Below are 21,523 nucleotides of genomic sequence, written 5' to 3'. Positions count from 1 at the left end.
TTTCTGTACTTGCAATCTAGGTCGTTAATGAATGTAAGTCACTAGCCACCTTCTCGTCCTTCCTACAACTCCATTACATATAGCCCCACTTTCTGCAGGGTCTCCTTGAGGCCCTTGGGTTGGTTTCTGCTCCTTGTCCTGCTTGTGAGCCTGTGTTATCCAACCCCATGGATCACAGCTCAAAGCTCTCAGCATGAGGTGAGGAAACTGGTCTCACTCTGGGACTGATAACTTCTCAAAATGCCACCGATGTCCACATGGCTGTATGGCAAGAGCCTTGGACAAGATGGTATCAAACCACTGGACAAAACCTGCACAGTTTTCCAGCAACGTTTGGATTTGGTTTTCTAAGGAAAGAACAAATAGGGGTATTAACAGTGGTCTGTAGGTAGCTGGCTGTAGTTTATCTCTTTGTAGTCAGACATTAAGCATTCCTGCTCTTGCAAAGTTATTAGAGGATTATCAGGCTATGGTATATAATTAACCTTCAATAAATAAAGTAAAACTATTTCTGGGCTAAACTCTGTGCTTGTATGGAGCTTTCTATCCTGTGGTTAAATCTGTAGTTCCCTTTTTCAATGCATGCTTGTCTAACTTACCATCTACCATCATTTCTGAACTACCTATCACATTTGCACTTGAGAGACAGCAGTTTTAAAAGAAACTCACAGGGAGATGATCCAGGGGAGCTTTGAACAAAGAGAGCAGGCTCTTCACAGAACTTTTGAGACTCTACAGGTAAACTCCTGGGATATCTGTTGTGGTTTGGTTTGGTTTTGTCTTGTGCTTTGCTTGAAGACTGCAAAGGTCCTGCTTTTCAAAGTCAGGTTTGTCTTACACTGGGAAATGCATCTGGAATCTGCTTCTGACCAGTTGCTTGTGAGCTAGTAGAACACGTCAGCTATTGAGTAAGAAAATCATTACCTTTTAGAGGCTCTTTTCTATGGTTTAGATTTCTGTTGTGCTTTAAGGAGCATACCCTTTATGAAGAGAATACCTCCTTTACCTTCTGCTTATTACTTTTTACCATATATAATCAAAACATAATAAAATCAAGGCTTTTATATGTTCTCAGAACTAACTATATCAATTTTTGTGAGGAACATAATCCTCTTGTAGGTTTCTAGTTAACATCTTTATTTGAATAGACTTACTTTGATTCTCTTTTCAGTAATTTCTCACATGAAACACAAAAGGTGTCACAGACTGCCATGTGTCCTTACAGGTTGTGGTCTTACACAGCTACAGAAATACCTCTTCCAAAACCTGTATTTTCAATCCTTTGTCTTATAGCAAGAAAAAGAAAAAGAACGTTTTTGAAAACAAGGCAGGAAAAGATAAACCGAAAAGAACAGAGTTAATTGAAAACTAATCTGTATTACAGTGACATTTTATATCCAGTTTCAAATCAGTAAACTGCTGCTCAGATAATGTTGGGTTTGTGTCTAATACATGCATAGACAGCAAAAGTATCTTTGAAAAGTTGATCTTTAGAATCTTTTCAGAAGTATAGGGAAAAGAGTGTTCCCAGGAAGAATGAGAATCCTTACTTTTTGAAGGACAAAGTCAAAAAAATCTATAGGTCACCAAACCCACTTTAAGTAAACCCAAGAGAGTGCCAGCTTTTTTAGTTGTGCTAAGTGCCAGAGTAGTCCTGAAACCAACATACTCATGTTACTTAAGTTAGTAGATGTGAATCCTAAGCAGCTGTAAAACAGGAGGCTTTTAAAAGATTTTTTTAATAATGTAATGAAGTTACTGCATTAAAAAAATAAAAAAAAAAAATGACTGCTTTTAGCAGTGGAACTTACGAAGCTTTCCTTAAGAAGCAAAGTCTTGTCATTGCACCTGATGTCTTATTTGATCAAGACTTTGATTGCAGCTGGGGAAGTGCAACCTGTCCCGCTGTCTCGCTTCTATGTGAGCGGAGTGCTCTTTGGTGGGTTCTCATCTCTTGCTCACTAAGGCACCTGGTTCACATTACAAGAGCTTAATTTACTTGAAACCGCTTCCTTAGCTGCTGGGTTTGGTTGTAGCTGGTTGCTGGGAGAGCTGCAATGAACATAGTGGGTAATGTTAATAGGCAGGTAGGAATGCAGATGTGCATGCTTGCACAGAAGCACATGCACACACAGCTGCGTGGTTACAGAGTTGTGTTCTTGGCAGAGTTCTAGTGGGGCTATTCCTAACATGAAAATAAGAAGCTAGTTTTTACATTCAGGCACTTGAAGTTGATAAATTTTTACTTTTAAATAAAGAAAAAAAATAGTGTATTTAATAGTTTCATCAGGTAAATGAAGCCATGTTTTTTGAAGCAGGAAAGAAAGCCTGATGCCAGTGATTTGTACAAAAGCATATTGGAAATGGTGTCGTGTTGTAGCAGGTTGTGTAATTGTTTTTTATCAGAAAAGCAGTATAGGTGTGGCAGAGATCAAGTACCACTGTAAACTTGCGTTCAGTCCACATAATACCCTCCAGAATAACATAACCTTGTGAAGCAGAAGTCTGCATGGTATTCAAGCGAGAAAATCCAAAAGAACAGACTTTTCATGAATGGTAATGCAATAGAAAATAGTCTTGGAGGTATTGTGTAGGCATAAATGTATGGTGTGAATAATAATTACCTGATTGTTTGTGATTCACATACAGTTTGGAAGAACTAAAATGTCTGGCCAAAATGTCTTTCAATAACCCAGCATCCGTAAAGCAAACCCTGGCTCCCCAGGAATAATCCATTAGCAAACTCCAGAGGTTCAGTTAGCCTTGCACATACTTTGGCTAGCAGAATAGTAAGTACATATAAAATATGTATACAGATAATGAGTGGACTTGGACATTAAGAAACACACTGTATTGTAGATTATGTGTCATTTTAATGAGCTCAGCATTCATACACCATTTTGAAAAATAGTTACTGTATAGTGTAAGCACTCCAACTGTGATCAATTGGAGTGCTTCCAGTCCCTGGGTTATTTATTGGAGGTTCAGAGAGAACTGATGGGTTAAAAATGCTTTCTGTGCTCATTACCATCTGAAAATATTATGTTTTCCATACAAGCAATTGCTGTAGTGCCCCAGGGAAGTAGTGTGATAGGGCTGGGAAGGCACATTTCTCTTTGGCAAGAACATTTTGGAAAGCTGCTATTGTGTATGTCCATGTTGCTTATATTAGGTTACACATGAATGATCACACACAGATTTTTTTTCTCCCAGTACTTCATGAAACAATCTATAGGAAGCATAAGAACATGCTGGTTTTAAGCATTAAAAAGAGTCATTCATTTAAATTAGAAATAAACAAAATAGTTTCTCTTACACCCAAAAATTAACACTGGTGAATTAGCCTTGAGGTGAGCATTGGGACTGCTTCTTTACTGAGCTTTATTGAAATAGAAACTGCAAAGTAAATTCCAGTAAGTAGCCATTTTATATATAGTGGCAGCTAAAAATATGATTATTTCTGTTCTTCAAGTAAATGGGACTCTGCTGAAAGCCAATATACCTGAACTTGACTCGCTCCTCTCTGCGGAGGGATGCTCTGTGACTGCTGCTCTGACCATGCACACATGACAGTGTCTGCGACCAGCAGCTTTTTCAAAGAGGGCTGGCAAAAGCGAAGGGAGCACAATGAATTGTGGTCAGTGGTACTATACTAAATGTAGCTGCGACAAGATGCATTTTCCTGCAAGGAAAGGAAAAGAGTCTGTTCCCTGCAAGGTAGCAGTTTCATTCCTTTGATCATGTGGATATACCATGCTCCATGGTTTGTGTGCTTAACACTTGGCATTGTGTTCTTTTTTAGCTGTCAGCCTCGGTAAAATGTTGACAAGGCACATATGCTGGTACGTGGCCGTTCTCACTTACCATCTAAAGATTATGGCCAGTATGATGAAAGTCTCTGATCCTCCTTCAGACAGCAAACGTGCTCCAGCCAAGCATACCTCAAGCCGCAGGAGGTAAGGCCTTTTCCTTCTACCATTGTGTAGCTTTAGCACCAGGGGGTGACCATGGCCCCTCCACATGTTGGTCAGACACACTATTCTACACGTGAATAAACCAGCCCACGGCATGCCATGAGTACAGGACCGCAGATGACCGTGATGTGTTAACATCCTTCCTGGACCAGCTGTACTCTGTCCCAGATTGCTCCCAGCCAGTGCCTGAGGGCTATTTTGCTTTGAGAGGGAAGAACCATAAGGCATGTAGACACAGCTTGTGCCATTCCACTTCCCTCTGGCTAGACAGTAGTTCCTGGCCTGGTTTATTCAACAATTTAATCCTGCCAGAGCAAAGGCATTATTCTAGATAGCAATTTTACTTCCAGGAACAATGCTGCAGTTATCTGCAGAAACATGGTGACATGAAGCATCACTGGCATAATCATGGTGTATCAACAGCCTTAATGGGGACATTTTTTGTGGGCATCTCAACAAAGAATGTTTCAGGGGGATCAGTGCAGGGTGGTTTGCGTTGGAGTTTTCTGAGCCTTTACGAGGCAGTTTTCCTAATGCAAGGTGCATGCTTGAAAATTGAACTAGTGGGCAACAGAGGTTGAAACCATGGGAGAAGTGGGGACTGATGTCCCTCAACTGCCTTGGAGATGGCATTTAAGGGAGGGCAGGCTCTGAAGAACTCTAGAAGTGGAGGGGAATAGATTGATTATTTCATTGCCTTGCTATTTATAGACTACCATTTCCCCCCAGCATGAGATCTTCCTTATTTCCATATGAGCTCCAGGAATGCCTCTTCCCCCATTGTTTTAAATTATCATTCCCATCCTTCTATATTTTCTTCTATTTGTGCTTAATTCCTCTGTTCATAATTTTATTTCTTCTCTCACACATAAATTCTTGTGGCTGTCAGACTTATCTTAGAAAGCTACCCACATTTTACCCTTCTGCAAGCTTACGTGGGTGTGAATTGTTCGTATGTCGATCACTTGATCAGCCCCATTTCAGTCCAGGTGCCCAGCGCCTATGTGCAATGAGGATCAAACTGAAAATCCTGAACCTAATTAACAAGCCAAAAGTGATACATCCTGGTGATTTTTCAAGTCAAAACTGTTGTAAAAAATTATTTTTAGGCTAAGTTTTAAGTAAACTCTTATTTGATGAAGTTTTGGTTATTATTTAAAAATACTTTTCAAATATTAGAAACATTTCACAAGAAGCTGTTGAGAGAATATAATGTTGACATAAAATTAATTGCTTGTATTGCTCATTGTTTGTAAACAGCTATTGCTTTAAACAATCCACTGGCTTACTGTGTTATGAATGTTTTTGTTTTCTCCTTTACAGTTCAGGTTTTCCCACCTGTTAACTTCACCCTTACAGTCTCCGCATTAGCACAAGTACTTTTACAGTGGAAACCAAACCCTAATCAGGAACAAAAAAACTACACCATTAGATATGATGTGAAAATCCTAAGCCCTGTGCCTGAGGAGGTAAGATAGAAAATAAGTCCAGTGTCCTAAGAAGGCTGAATTCCTGCTGAGTTAAACTGTTGCACCAAACCAGGGTGCAGCAGGCACGATATGTATCTTGAACAACTGGCATATGGCATCACTTACTCTTTTATATCATAAACATATACTGTGAGCACTGGAGAGATTCCCTTTCAGCTAGGCTTGTGGGGACAGGCCTGCAGGGACAGGGGTGAGCCTGGGAGCTGGCAGTCTGCAGCGTTCATTTGGGGGGAAGCTGGATACTGCTTTCAGGTGACATTGCTCCCCGTTCAAGTCAGCTCACTTAATTCACATTAATGCCGGGGTATCGTTAAAATGCCAGATCATGTTTCATCACAGCTGTAGGCTGTAGAGAAATTTTCAGTAATACAAGTGTCCTGCTGTCTCTAAATAGGAACCCTTACACACTAGTGTGGATTATATGTACTCTCTAGCTTTATACACTTAATATAACCAGCTGAGCTAGCTGGCTCGTTTGCCCCTTTGCAAAGCCTGGATCAGTCTTTGCAGGTCCCTTAATTCAGCTTCCATCACCCATGATGCTTACCTGACATTTTATTTCAAGTATGACACAAAGAAGACTCACAGTATCCAAACAGCTGCACTTCACAATGGTTTCTCCGCACAAGTTCGAACGTTACTTCTCCACAAAGACCTTCAGATGAGAAGTGACTGGGTGAAGGAAGAACTCCCACCACTGCCAGGTATGAAGAAATGCAGGGGAGGTCCGAGTTTTGTGTTCTGCCCCGGTCTGTGGACCAGACATCAAAAGGTGACAAGTTTAAAACTTGAAAAATACAGCATTTTCCCCTCTACCTGCTACACTGATCTTACAAAACAATTTAATTCAGGCCTTTCTCTACTGCTGTGGAGCCTGAAGTACAAACTGCAGGTGCAGAACATGGATAAACGATATAAAATTTTCTAAAATTTCCTGGCTGAGTCTAAGATAACCTGCTTTCATACACTCTAGGATATTAAAAGATCATATTAAAAGTTGCCTTGGTGTACATGAAATATTGTAATGGTGCTGTGTGGTGCAGCTTTACACACACTGTTTACTTACACTTCATCCATCCATACTGATAGCCCAGCGTAATAAGGAACAGAACTGGATACAATAGACATAGACACAGTTGGCCAGAGATTGTAATCAAAGTGTTTTAGCAACATGAGTTGCTTATGACTTTTGTAAAAAGATTTTTCTTTCTCTTTTATAATTCTTTGACTTTCTAGGTGCTCCAGAGACATCTGTCACTAATTTGTCCTGTGTTACCCGCATCACTGTTTCTAGTGCTGTTTCTCTTCATTGTACTTGGCTTCCTGGCCAAGGGGCACCAGAAGATACCAAATACTTTCTATTTTACAGGTTGGTGTTTTCTCCCATTTTAGTCAGCAATGAATTTCTGTAAGAGCATCACGTCTGACAAGTATTTTAATTTAGGTATGAGATGTACACTGAAGAATGTCAAGATTATAGCAAAGACAAGTGGAACAGGAATACTGAGTGCAGATTTTCCGTGACTCATATTGATCCTGAAGAGATTGACAATGTCATTGTAATACACATTAATGGGTCTAGCAAGTACGATGCAATCAAGCCTTCTCAGCAGTTATTTAAACAAAATGCCATTGGTGAGTAGAAACACATTAAAAAAATATTTAAAGATGTCTAGCAAGATTGTCAAAAGATTTGTGAGAGAATACCACTGGATTGAATGGTTCTTGATGCAGGTGCAGGTATGTGCTGGTTTTGCGTAGACATCTTAATGACATTGGAAGAGATTAGAAGACAGAAATGGATGGTTTTAACTAACTTTGATTTTGTTAACTTATTTTAAATTATAAAATGACCAAAAAATCCCCTAGAAAAGGCAATTAGTTATTATGTTTGTTAGCCAAAGCATTATTCTTAATACTAATTTTCAATTCATTTGCTCAATATACCTTCAAGTACAGTTTTTACTACCTTTTATTTTACAGCCTTTCTTTAAATGGAAGAAGACACGTGGTGTTCAAGATAACCGTGTCCTTTTAAAGAAAGGCATTAGACTGTTGAATAAAAGGTAGTATCACCCATGACTGTCTATCATCTATCATCTACCCAATAATTTCTTTTCCTTCATTAGTTCCACTCTTCACTTTTTTGTAAACAGATAACATTTCACTTCTTCATGACTTCACTAAGATAAAACAGCTGACATTTTTCTTAGAAATCATCCTTGTAATAGCTGCAGATCCATTCATTTGAATTTGTTCCAGGTTTTGGTAACTTTCCTGGTTATGTCTGTTTTTTTCCTAAAAATACGTTTTTCTAACTGTTCTATCATTAATTAATGCTTTGTGAAAATTAATTTAATAAATTCTCCCAACCACCGCTACCCTAGTTTTCCAAAACTTCTAAGTCGATTTTAGAAACTGTTTCCCCTTAGCTATTTTCTGCAATATAGTTATTCCTCCTAAATCCTTATCTTTTCTGTCCAAAATGTAAAATAAATTCAAGGATTACAGGTCCTACTTGGAAACACTATCAGGTTATAAAATGCTCCAATTGCTAGTATTTAAACTTTGCTCTGTAAATAACTTACCAGTACAGGTTGTTTTTTGTAGAGAAAGTGAATGTTCCCAGAAATGTCACTGTATTCTTAGAGCAAAATGATCTCCTAGCCACATGGGAGAAGCCATTTTCTCCTTTCCCTGAAGTGTGTTTTGAATATGAATTTTACCTCTTCAACTTGAAGTCAGGTAACAAGCAGGTAATTGCTTCTCTGATGCCCAAGTATTACACAGCATTCCTGTCTCTGAGCTGACTGTCCTGTATAACTAGAATTTGCCTTTATGCAACCTCGTGAAAAAGTCTTCACATTCATGGATATGTTACAGATTCTAAAATATTTAAAATGAAATGCGCTGCTAGCACATTTTGTAAACTATGGACTTTTGGTGAAACTTGTGTCCCATTTATGACTAAGGTTCAGCAAAACTAAAGTCTCATCAATTTTCATGTTTTCCGTCTTTCTCTGCATGTCATTTATGTCTACCACAAAACATCCCCAAGAGACCTAGGAGAAAAGAAGGACAAAAAGTGGAGTTACTGAGTTTTATGCACCTGGGTTCAGATCAGTAGGAGGATGGACAATCCTGAAAATCCAGCATTAGGTGTCTTAAGGAATAATGCAAAAATGAGGCATCTTTCGAGAATTTGCCCTGAAATATTGTTGTATTATGAGAGAAATGACACCTGTAAAAACAGAGATATTACTTCAAAAGCAAGGCCAGATGCTCACAGTTAATCTAGTAAAGAAGTTTTAAAAAAATAAAAAGTTTGTTTAAAGTTTGTTTTCTGAACTGTTTATCTTAAGTAATCTATAACAGCACAATACTGTTTTCCTAACAGATATTGAAAATATCCTCAAATTACTTCAGATTACAGATTGATGTTACTAGCAGGTATTCTATACAGATAAGAGCTAATCATCACATATGTTGTACAAGAGGATTTTGGAGTGACTGGAGTGAAATTATTTACGTTGGTAAGAATGATGTGCTTCTGTCTTGTAATGAATATTCTTACTTTGCTGGAAAGCAAATGCTGCCCGATCATAAGCATGGACAACACCAAGTAATTTTAAAAGAAGCCAGGAAAACAGGTATTTGAAGGAAAAAACTGACCTGTTAATGAAGGGGAGTTAAATCTGTGTTCCATTAAAATTAAAAAAAAAAAAATCTCTCAAGCAAATTTTGGGATGTACAGAGAGTTTTTCCAGACAGCATTTTGTTTTCACATGCTTATGTTTTCAGAGACTGCTTTAAACTAGCTTAAGGTGTAAGTACTAGTTAAAGCCTTTTAGTTGCATTAGTTTAGTTTTTACATGTGTTTCCCTGGCATCCATCATGAGGTTCATGCTGGAAGTTGATATGAGTGACCACGTCAACTATTATTTTATCTGAACTCTTAAATGTTGGGGGCGGGGCAGGGGGGTGGAGGGAAAAGCATGGTTTTAGCATCTTTGGAACATGATAATTTGCCCCACTTTGTTCTGTATTTCCTGCTTGCTGAACATGTTTTTTCTGGGAGTAACAGTTTCCTTATCACTGCACGTTATCAACTGTTTCTTCTTAGACATCCTCCTTTGTTCTTATCTTTTGAGTTTCTTAACTTACTGGTTTTCACTTTTTTTTTAAAAAAAAAGTCCCTTACACTCTCTTGTTTACTATAGTTTTCCTTCTTATATTTGCTAGTGAATGCAAATCTGCTGGTGTTGTGCCTCCTTACTCTAACACATCCCCTTGACCTTCCCCCCTGGCTCCATGGCACTGCAGAGCCCTTGGGAAGAGAGGCTCAGCAACCCAACTGCTCACCCTGGGGCAGGGGGGCTCACCGAACATCTCATTAATTAAGAAAACCACACTTGCTTATTAGCTTCATGCATCAATCAGGGAAATATTCTGATGAGACCAACTTTAAGACCAGTAGACCTCTTCTGAGCCCATATCCTAAGAAAAACACTGGTCCACCCTGCAGCAGCAACCCTCCAACATGTTAAAAACTGATTTTTTTTCTGGATCCTTTCCTTGAGCCGTGGTGCTCAGACCCTGCAAAATGCAGCCATACGCTGCCAAATCGGGTACTGTCAAACTGCACCTCGATACTAGCTCTCTAAAGGGATATTTAGCAGCGCTGCTGTCAAATGAAGCCAGATAAAAAATCATCAGGGCAGCCAAGTGGGCTGGATGCCTTCGTTACCTGCCCGCGGCAGCCCCACGTGAATCAGCTCTGTGAAGCGGCAGGTACGTGTGAATGGCTGCTGCCTGGGCTCACAGTTTAAAAGATCCACGGGTCACATTTGGGGCTGAGAGGTGCCTCAGCCCTTTTGTGCTGCCCTGACTCTGCTGTCCCAGCCATGCTGACAGATTTGAGGGCCCCTCTGTCAGCTGGAGCACTTGTGGGGCTGCCTCTGCTGCTGCTGGCTGAGCAACCTGGCAACGTTGCCCTTACACACACCTCTACTCAGGCACTACACATACCAAACATGGAAAATTCATTCTGATGGTAAAAAAAGTTAGTCTTTCATAAAAATTTACTAAACATAAAAAATACCTAAGGACAGGTCCACTTACTTTGGTTTTTCTTACGAAAAGGGGTTTTTAGAGGCTTGTTGCCGTTCATTGAGACAATACAGGTTACTGCGTAAGTCGCTGGGTTGCAGTACGTACTTCAGCCAGTCTTGTTAGTGTTGCTGGTAACTTGCTCTGTGGCTCCGAGGAAGTTTCATCTGTTCCCTCCATGTCATGTGTCACGTGGACACCCCTCACGAGGCAGGTCGCGGGCTCGTGCTGGTTCACAGTGGTGTGCAGGGCTGGGCTGGCACCTTCAGGTACATCTCGGAGAGAAGCCTGAGGAGGAATGTGCCGGGCAAGTCCCCAGAGCCTCAGCACTGCATCTGCAATTGCTGCTTCTCCTGCAGCTTACTCCAAGTTGCAGTGAGACTTAGTGTTGCCTGATCATGCCTTTTTGAGGCCACTGCCAACCGACATAAGATGGAAGAGACTTAGGACCCTTCCAGTTTTGGTTTGGAAAACAAGAGACACTTCCCAGCCATCATGCTGGGAGGCTTAAAGTTGGTTTATGGGACTTAACCATTTCCCAGTTCGCTGCCCCAGGCATCCTCAAGACTTAGACAAAGCATAACTTGCTGACAGTTACATCCCCAATCTTGTTTTCTTGAAAGGAAAGTGGTAACCCTGAAGAGAAAATAGACCATCCTAACCTGTTTGTAATTGCAAGGTTGACTGTGTACCCCGTCGGGGTGGTGCAGAGGTGCAGGATGGATCTCACAGACCTGCTTATGGCACCGTCCATACGCCGCTCTCGGGGACTGCCCTGCTACCGCAGCCATCGGCAGAGGTGCAGGCTCAGCTCCTCAGGTCTCAGAAACAAATCTGGCCACGACTGAATGTTGTTTTGCCTACAGCACCCATAAAGCCAACGCTCCTGCTGCTGGCCAGTTTACATCCTTCCAGTTACCCGGTACTGGCAGCGCTGACACCTTGATGCATAGGACCGGTAGTTATCATAAGCACACACGGGCTTGGCAGCCTTTGGAAAATGCAGTTCAATGTAAATGTTTTTGTTATATGGCATAATGTGGAAAAAAATAATGGTTGTGGTCACTGAGCAATGCCTTTTCAAAACAGAAACACCGACCTTGACAGAAATACCTGTGTCTGCTCACAGGCAGAGGCAGCAGAGAAATTCTTCCCGAGGAAATGTAACAGCAACTGGCTCGCAAGAAAAACAGGGGGTTTCGATGTCTTTTTCACAGGCAAGCTTGGGAACCCAGACAGATCCAGTTCCTGGCTAGAAAGGACTAACAGAAATGAAGAATGGTTTAATGGAAAACAATCAGTTTGTACCTGAGACCACCAGCAAAGCGTGTCTTTGCCGGCTACCAGCTGTGCGCTAACCGCGTGGCATCGTGTGTCTCGGGGCAGCAGCTAACGGGCTGGATTGTCCTCCTGGCCTGGCCCCTCACACCTCTTGGCTTGTTCTCTCCTTCACATCAAAATGAAAGGAATTTATTGCTGAAATTAGGAAGTCAGTTTGTGGAAATTGTTTTTGAAGCTTTGCGTTTCCTTTCTAATTCTAGATACCAAGTCTTCATCATTTGCATGTTAATTTATGATCTGAATATAATCACATAAAGCAGCTGATGAAATCTTTTGTAAGAGTGTGTTTAAAATAATCCACACGGAAATAATATATTTTATTTCTTTTTTTCTTGAAAGTCAGGGCAAAACAAACATGAGGATTCCATAGCCTGGATTCTCTCAGTGCTTTGTGTGTCCATGTGCTGCACATTCCTGCTTGTTGCTATAATATGCAAAATGTAAGTATCATCGTCTTCTTTTGGATTACAGTATAATTAAGGACTAGTTGTTCAACAAGTGGGTGGGGGATGTTACAAGCTTTGCTTAATTTTAAGAAAGGGCACCGAGTTTGGTATTGAAGCATAATTATACAAAGCAAAAGTACTGTATAAGTAATAATCAGCCTCATTAATTATCAATAATAATATTCAGTAAAATTGGTGGGGTAAGAGTGCTATCCAAGTTAATCTTAAACAAAAAAAAACATATGCTGAGCGAGGCAAATTTGTCTTTATCTCATTTCTTCACTTAAATGGATCTGGTTGGGTTAGTGATTTTCCCAGGAGGACTGTGTCTTTAACCCTGGTGAAAGCTGCTGAGAGAAGCTTTCATGGCTCGCACATACAGACCAGTATTTTCTCAGTCGTGCCTAGTTCAGCTTTCAGCCAGACACCCTGTATCAGGCCCTGGGCTTGTAGTCTGAATTCAGCTGACATCAAGGAGTGTGGTAGATGCTCTGAAGAGGTAAAAATTCAGTGCTTTTGTGCTTGCTGCTCTTCTTGACCTCTTAACAGGAGCAAGTGCATTGAACTACTGTTTGCTTTTTGAACTATTTGTTTAGTTTATTTTTAATTACTACAGAGGCTATGGATGCCATGTAGTAACAACAGATGCCATGGAGCCAAACTTCAAAAAACCCAGATACACTTTGGATTTCTGTAGTTATGACTATAGTCATATCATAAAAGTGATGAATTAAAGCATCTATGTAATTACAAGCTTCTCCCCTGAAACATGTGGCAAGCAGCAATTACCAGTCCACAATAAACACAGCTCCCAGTAAGTGCTGTCCTTAACTGCTAATTTCTTATTAATTTCCTCAATGCCTTTTAATGTATTGGTCATTCTGATGTACTCTTGGCTAGTTTTCTTTCCATAGCACATTTGCTTTATCAAATAAAGGTCTTGTCTACAGGAACGTTACGTTAGAATAACTGATATCAACTTTCCTTAAAGTGTCTGGTGTCTACAGTAACCTGCTCTTAACTCAATTTAATTAGCATAGCAGGTCTCAGTAAGCAATCCTTTTTGGAACAAAATAGATTAACTCCCCAGTGAGTTTATTCATGTTGAGCGGCATACACACTTGTCCCCAACAGTGCAGCCTTCATGTTTTGGTGGAAATCCCCAGACTGCTCTTACTCACATGGCTGATTCTTTTATGGATTGACCTGTCCATATAGCTGTAGGTCCACCACTGCTCCAGCATCATCTTCATCAGCTCTCTCCTCTCCCTTTGGGACAGCAAAACACTGACATGAGTTAGGTCCAACACCAGTTAGTAGCAGTCATACCGCTCTGTGTTTTCCTGTAGAGTTCTGAAAGTATTTGGATATTATTGCAGCTACTCCCTGTGGAGAGCTTGAAATAGATACAGGGGGAGAAACAGGTATAGGGGAAGACTTCTACTCCAGGACCAGCTTGAAGATAATTCACTAATGCATTTTATGAACTTTAATACATTTGGCAAATTTAAGCTAGCTTTTCCAGGTTCATCTGCTTGATTGCTACATTGCCTGCTTCTAGGAGTTTCTCTCTGCCTGGCTAGTATGTAATTACCTAGCACCCAAAGGCTCATTCCATTCCATCTTTGCCAAAGTGATTAAAATTTTATCTGCCTGCTGCACTGAATTTCGTGAAGTTGCTAGCTTTACTCCACCCTTCCCAGGCTGCTTCTTGCTCAGTGTCCTTGCCACTTCTCTAATCCCCCAGCCTGCCCTGGGAGGAGGTGGGAAGTGTAGGAAGATGAAACAGTGCTTAGCCTGCTCATTTGTTGTATCTGCAGATATTAAAAAACAGAAAAATAGAACAGGTTTCCTAAATCAGAGTTTCATTAGTACTCTGAGCTTTTACTGCTCTTGAAAATTCATGAAGTCTACCGTGCAATTCCAGCCACAGAATCATTTCAAATTTCATATGATTTGAAGTCATTATAAGGAATTTCATTATAGCTAAGAGTTCTATATTTTTTTCTGTGTACTTCCTGGTGATTGCAGGCATCAGAGACACAAACCACTGTTTAGGAGAAATGCTACAAGGCAAAGTAGCCCTTTGGGACTGTTTGGATAGTCTTTTCCCTTCACTTACTTGCAGTAGCTGATGGGGTTACTGTCTTGATAAAAAGCACAACTGAATGTTTTCCTAGTTTGCCCCCTGTCCTTATGAATGAGCATCTTCTGCACTTCCTTAGGCTGTGCCTTGGAATGATATTTTCTCCTGGAGGTGAGGCCACAGGAGGATGTCGTTACTAACTTGCTCCCAGCTGCTCTCCACTTAGTTGACATGAGGAGAGTCGGTAGCCCTCCATACCCCGAAATCTTGTGGTCATCCTGACCTCCACCAGGCACCTCTCCCTCTTCTGCACCTCACTCCAGTTCAGGACCAGCAGCCACCATGCTATGGGGAAATCATCTGGAAAATGTCAGGGGGAATCTCAGGGGAGGCAGGACAACACACTGTGAAAACAAGTATTTTATCAATCTCATTGTAGCAGTTAGAAGAGGGAAAAGAAGATCTTGTTCTCCTACTTATTTCTCTTTGTTTATCTTTGGCTTTTTCATGTCACAGCCTGTAGGAAAAGCGGCAAATTTCAGAAAGACAGTCACAGCACAGTAACTGGAGGCCCTGAAATGCTGATCTAAGGCACTGTGGGGTGCTTCCATATCCTGAAGGTCCAAGTAGTGCTAATGGAAAGGGCCATGACCCAACCTGTGTAGAGACAAACAGAGATGCCTGGAACATTCCCTGTGACAAGAGATTTAATCACGTAACTCCAACTTTTCAGTGTCCTGCAAAAAAGAACAGGACCATTCTGAAGGCACCACTGTCACCACCCCCACCAACGCCCTCACTGCAAAGACTCTTGCACCCAAGGGTCAAGCAGCCCCCATGAACACAAGTATGCTTCTGCCTCGTTTCTGTTGGCTTTTTGTACATCTGTCCTTAAGTGTTTCTATTCCAGAAGTGACATGTAACTAAACCTTTTTGCTGACTCAATAAATAATTTTGATGTGGCTCCATCAAAATCTTTTTTTGACAAACAGCACAGCTAGAAACACGTCAATTCCAGACAAAACCAAATATTGTTGGTTGCATTGCACAGCAATAGCATAAGTCAAAGCCACACTCAGAGCTGAAATAAGATGCAGGTGAAATCACGAGGCCTCCTTGGAAGGCTTGGGAGACCCCATGGAGTGCAGGAGCCATACAGACAGGAGCGCTTGCAAAGCTGACCTGGGTTTGGTCACAAAGACCTAACCCTTAGCAGGAAAGCTGGGAAGAGTAGAGATGATGCCAGGCACTGGAGTATTAATACTGGCACTCAGCCCAGTCCCACTCCTGAGTGACACCAGCAGCCACCCTACTGTCCCACTCTGCCGGTGGTGACCGCACAGCCTGACTTGCCCTCTGCAGCCAGCGGTGGTTGCACTGCATTCAGCATTGCAACAAAAGATGCAAATGTCTCCTAAAGCCAACACCCTGCTTTTCCTCCCCATGTTCCCACTTCTGGCTGTGCACCTCCACTACAAAACCTTGGCCATGTGCAGCGATGGGGAGACATCCCATAGTTTGCCTGGTCAGGTCCATCGTGTGAGAAGCGGTATGGCCCTGCCCTTCCCTTTGCCTAGTAATTAGTTAAGCGTCAGTACCTCCTCCAAGGCAGCAGCAGCTCAGCCAGGAAGGGTTAGCTCCAAACTGATAGTCAGAAAATGCTATTCCTCCTCACCTCCTTGGTGAGGGGGAATAATAGGATAAAAGAAAACTTGACAGAACTCAGAAATCTTTTGGAAGAAGAGTACTCATAAGAACATAAGCATTGAACTAACCAGACATCAGCCAGGAGAACTGTCACAAAAAAGACAGGGCAGAGGAGCAGACCTGCCCATGGTCCCAGCAGCCAGGGCTCCACACCATGGCCATGTCTCGGCCTCATGGGTGTCCACAGAACAGGCACAAGATGGTAATTCTGGGATAAATCCTATAATCTTCACTCAGGCCAAGTTCCCATTAAAATCTGGCTCTACTTGGACATTGTGCTATCCAGGGGTAGGGACAGTGAATGTGTTTTGGCGACTGAAATGTGAAGTCTGTACTCAGGGATACAGAAGACAAAAAAAAGTTCACTCTGCAGCACTTGCTGTCACAAACATACACATGCCTGTATGCTTCAGCTAGACTAAAGAGTGTCAGGCAGGGAAGGAGTGTCTCAAAGGGTGTTAGCAAAATGAGTTATTACACTGGTTAGCAGAATCACTGTCAGCTACCTCCAGTCCCATTTCTTGCCTCTTCCTCATTCCCTTGGCACACAATTATTTGCAGTTGTTCTAGCATGAGACACAGGTACATTATGTCCAGAAACCAAAGTGTGAGCAAGATGCAGCCTGTCTTGACTGTCCAAACAAGGTACATGACAATGCAGCCCTTGGGAAGAACATAAGCATGAGCAAGAAGATCAGAACAATTACTTTTTTCCCAAGGCAGGCCTATTACTGGCCGTTCAAAGTCACGGCAGTACCCGTTGGGTTGCACCTTACCGCCAAGCTCTGCAATGGGAGAGGCTGATGGGGGAGAGCATCAGCCCACCTCCTCTTTGTCATCTGCTTGTCCCCAGGGTCAGGAGTGACCTGTGAGGAATGGCACACTGCCTAGTCTTCGGGGTGTCCGCTGGTGGACTATTATCCATAACTTCGACCCCTTTTGAACCTGCTGCCGCCCTCAGATTCCGACGACTGAGTGGGAGGGGGGCAGGAGGGCTGACGGTACGAGGAGACGTGCCTCCTTGCGGGGCTAAACACGTGCTGCTTGTTGGATGTGTCATCCAGCGGAAAAAGCAATTCTTACACATCTCTCCACTACTGTTCTTTGCAGAAACCACGTATGGAGTAAAGTGTTTCCACCAATTCCAACACCCAGCAACAAATTCAGAGATCCCTTCCCAAATGACTACCAGGTAAAATAACATCTTAGTCACACTTCTTTTTTTTTTTTTTTTTTTAGTAGAAGGAACGCTTGTGTTTGTGTGCTGCTCTCTCCCAGAAAGGCTAGGAGCATATAGCTTGTTAAGAGCCTTTTGACCTCTTAGAATTGATAATGTTCCTATTAAATATGGAATACACTGCCAGATGTGTTATGCAAAACACAGGAAATGTGTTTTTCCAAATTCCCAAATAAGAAACTCATGGGTGCAGTTAATATAACGATACACACAGCCTTTACTACGAGTACATCGAGTTAGCCATTGATTTAGCACTTTGGGAGGCTGTTTTTGCAATCATAACTGCTGTGGTTGGTTCTCACCTGGCTCTGTGGCCACCTCCTCTGCCAAGGACAGGTCCCAGCAGCTCTGGATCTGGCCTTGTTTGTAGATGAACTGTTTTGGGAAGGGTTAAAAAAGAACAAAAGGATGAAGTGCTATTGTGAAGTGCTCTTCCGATATGCAATAAATTTCAGGTACGCCTTGCTGTACCTTTGGCTCTGCCATTTGTATGGAAATGTGGTCGCTCCTTCCACCAAGCACAGCCAGGCAGATAGCTCTGCCTTGGCAAGGACTGGGGGTTGACTCTTGGAGAGCAGATTTATTTTGTGAAGCCTAACAATGGGAAATGTTTTGGTCCTACTGTTAAGCTGGTCTTAAGCCTTATTATGTTTGCTGTTACTTCCTGATAAATACATTTGCCTTACAGATAAGATAAAAAGCCTCATTGTCTGCTCAGGGGAAGTGCTGCTCAGCAACTTCATTTTAATTTGTCCCCTTAGAATAGGAGTTTGATTTTTTTGGGGTATTGTTCTTATTCCATGGTCTGGTCAAGGAAACAGGCTTAAAAGATTATCGTATGTTTGTTTTTAATTAAAGCCACTGGTGTAAAATACCACGACTTAGGGTATCACAAATAAGAATATGAGAAATACCAAATATTAACGCTGCAGCTAGAAAATGTGAGCTTGTGAAGGCTGTTTCACATTACCAAGAGCAGCACTGCCTTGTATTTAGACATCTCTTCACTTAAAGTGAGCTGGGTGCCAGTAGGTGACACTGGCTGGCACTGTGGCCACCAAGGCGGTGGCACCAGGAAGGGACAGTGAGGACATGGCTGTGGTGTCTCCACTGAGATCACCCAGAAGAGTGAAACCCCCAGCAACTCTTTGTTGTGGGTGTTCAGTTCCTAAATTTGTCGCATAAACAGCGGGGTGAGGTGACAAAAGCCCCGCACAACAGTGGCACTGTGCTTGGCCCCAAGGAGCAGCTCTGCCTCCCACCACCCCTGTGGGCTTCCCAGCAGCTGAACTGCTGCTTCTGCTTCCTCCGGCGAGCCACCCCCTCCCTGCGCACTGGCTCGTGCAGCTCTGCACGTACCAAGGGGTCAGGATGTGGCCCCACGAGTGGGCTTCGCTGCTGCGTATTCAGAAAAATTCATGTGCCTCCTAACACGCCCTCCAGCTCCTCCTGGGGTTCTTTGTCCTTGGCCACAGAGGGGTGTCTGGTGGGCAACTGTGTTGTGCAAAACATGCCAAATGGGAGGTTTGTGGGGTGCAGGGGGCTTCTGGCCCGAGGGACAGAGTGATGAGCAGCACTGTGAGTAGTCCGTTTGGAATGTGGCGAAATTCTTGTGTTGAACCCAATGCTCGGCTCTTACCTCACAAAATGCTTTGGGTGAATCCCTCTTTAAATGCACCAACTTGAAACACGGTGTTCTGCAAAACACGTTAAGTAAGGGTTTTGCAACACTTGTTTCATAACAAATATTCACATGCTTAAAACAATACGCTGTAACTCCTTTCTCTAAATTAGTGCAGTTTAGTTGATAAGCTCAGTTCACCTCTGTCGTGGTTTAACCCCAGCCAGTGTCTGAGCCCCACACAGCTGCTCGTGCATCTGTCCTGGCGGGGTGGGGGAGAGAAGCGAAGGGTAAAAGTGAGAAAATCCGTGGGTCGAGACAAAGACAGTTTAACAGGCAAAGCAAAAGCCAGGCACGCAAGCAAAGCAAAGCAGAGCAAAGCAGAGCAAAGCAGAGCAAAGCAGAGCAGAGCAGAGCAAAGCAAAGCAAAGCAGAGCAGAGCAAAGCAAAGCAGAGCAGAGAAAAGCAAAGCAGAGCAGAGCAGAGCAGAGCAGAGCAGAGCAAAGCCGAGCAGAGCAGAGCAAAGCCGAGCAGAGCAGAGCAAAGCCGAGCAGAGCAGAGCAGAGCAGAGCAGAGCAGAGCAGAGCAAAGCAGAGCAAAGCCGAGCAGAGCAGAGCAGAGCAGAGCAGAGCAGAGCAAAGCAGAGCAGAGCAGAGCAGAGCAGAGCAAAGCCGAGCAAAGCAGAGGAGAGCAAAGCAAAGCAAAGCAAAGCAGAGCAGAGCAGAGCAGAGCAAAGCAGAGCAGAGCAGAGCAGAGCAAAGCAGAGCAAAGCAGAGCAGAGCAGAGCAGAGCAAAGCAAAGCCGAGCAGAGCAGAGCAGAGCAGAGCAGAGCAAAGCAGAGCAGAGCAGAGCAGAGCAGAGCAGAGCAAAGCAGAGCAAAGCAAAGCAGAGCAGAGCAAAGCCGAGCAGAGCAGAGCAGAGCAGAGCAGAGCAAAGCAGAGCAAAGCAAAGCCGAGCAGAGCTGAGCAGAGCTGAGCAGAGCAGAGCAGAGCAGAGCAGGGGCAGGGCAGGGCAGGGCAGGGCAGGGCAGGACATTCATCCCCACTCCCCACGGGCAGGCCGGTGCCCAGCCACCGACAGGACCGCAGGGCTCCGTCACGCGTGATGGGCACTTGGGAAGACAAACGCCATCACTCCCCCATCCCCCTCCTATGGCTGAGCATGGTGCCATTTGGATGGGCTGTCCCTTGGGTCAGCTGGGGTCAGCTGTCCGAGCTGGGTCCCCCCAGCCCCCTGTGCCCCCCAGGCTGCTGCTGGGGGGGGGGTGTGGGGGTGTGGAGCAGAAGAGCAGCTCTGTGCTCAGCCGTGAGGGAAACATCCCAGTGTCACCAGCTGTGTTTCCAGCACAAAAGCAAAACACAGCCCCATACCAGCTACTAAAAAGAAAATTAACCCTATCCCAGCCAAAACCTGCACAACCTCCCTGCTCACCAGCTAAAAGCAGTGTTCACTTTCCAAAGAGCACACACCTGCACCAGCAAGACGGAGACCGAGTTCGGCAGCTTCACAGAAGATCTCTACTGCAGCCCCCTCGATGACTCTGTCTTCTGAGAGGCTGCATGGCCCTGGCACGTCACCCAGCATCACTGGAGTGGGCTTCACATCGCCTCCGCTGCGGTGGTGTTTCCTGCGGGGGGCAAGGACTTGTGCCCATGAGGTGCCCTGTGTAACGATAAGCTACTGAACAAAAAGTCCCAGTTTAAGCAGGATATAAGTACACGGTACAAGGGCTGTGTTGGAAGAAAAAAAAAATCTGGAAAAGAGCTAGTGGCTTTTTTTCCTGGTTGACAGCTTAATCTTTTGGATTTTTGTTTTGTTTTAAAGAACTCTGACAAGGCAAGACGCAAAATGCAAACTGGGACTTGGTGCAGTCCAGTGTATGGCAGCAAGGTAACCAGCCATGGTCCCTGGCAGTGACCAAAGTGCATCAAAGACGAGGAAAAGAATAAAACAAGCTGTAGAGCATCCCAGTGCTGTCATCCCCAGTGCTGCATGGCTATAGCAAATCCATCATGCAAGTGAGGGCCCACACCAATCCGCTTTGTAATGAAACAGTGTGAATTCAGCCGACAGCCTGAATAACCCCCACGGAAATGCAGCTCATGGGTAAGGGAGGCAGCTGTGCGTGTGCGAGCCATGCAGCCAGCCCGCTGCCGCGTGGGGACTGCCCAAACGGCACGAGGGCCAGGCTGCACCCGACATGGCAGCACCTGCTGGTGCTGCATGGAGGTACCTACATCTTGCTTTTCACATCAACGTAGCATCAACTTTGGATGTGGGGAAACGGCTGTCTTCAGTGGCAGGACTTTATAAAATCCAAAAGACTATTTCAGAAAAGGTCGGTTTGCATATGCCACCGATGTACAATTGCTACTTCTGTGCGTGAAGCCCCCACCTTGCCTCACTGCTTTTGCACACATGGGTAGCGCATCGCCTTGCTGTTTGTGTGCACACACCCGGTGCCTCGCTGCCACGGGCACAGCGCCCAGAATCTCGGAGTCTGTGTGTGTGG

The 21,523-nt window shown here is 43.6% G+C and overlaps 1 protein-coding gene and 1 long non-coding RNA gene across 2 annotated transcripts; one reads left to right on the top strand and one right to left on the bottom strand.

Moving 5' to 3' along the window:
• Window positions 1-1,172: 1,172 nt before the first annotated feature.
• IL5RA (interleukin 5 receptor subunit alpha) lies at window positions 1,173-20,587 on the top strand. The gene is given in 12 exon segments (XM_037382596.1): window positions 1,173-3,896; window positions 3,898-3,956; window positions 5,298-5,443; window positions 6,030-6,168; window positions 6,701-6,833; window positions 6,909-7,099; window positions 8,075-8,220; window positions 8,862-8,997; window positions 12,258-12,354; window positions 17,264-17,345; window positions 18,580-18,583; window positions 20,474-20,587. Coding segments are annotated over 12 exon segments (1,299 nt in total). The 5' UTR covers window positions 1,173-3,819; the 3' UTR covers window positions 20,563-20,587.
• On the bottom strand, window positions 6,130-20,568 carry LOC119145857. Its single transcript, XR_005103549.1, has 7 exons — window positions 20,481-20,568; window positions 19,030-19,087; window positions 17,693-17,765; window positions 13,542-13,703; window positions 10,586-11,825; window positions 8,574-8,705; window positions 6,130-6,215 (listed from the first exon to the last, which is right to left on the bottom strand). It is a non-coding gene; the product is annotated as an uncharacterized LOC119145857 (long non-coding RNA).
• Window positions 20,588-21,523: the final 936 nt, after the last annotated feature.

The sequence above is a fragment of the Falco rusticolus genome, chromosome 4 (genome assembly GCF_015220075.1).
Source record: "Falco rusticolus isolate bFalRus1 chromosome 4, bFalRus1.pri, whole genome shotgun sequence".
Lineage (NCBI taxonomy): Eukaryota > Metazoa > Chordata > Aves > Falconiformes > Falconidae > Falco > Falco rusticolus.
The sequence above is the reverse complement of the archived record's forward strand: the minus strand, read 5'-3'. Positions and strand labels throughout refer to the sequence as shown.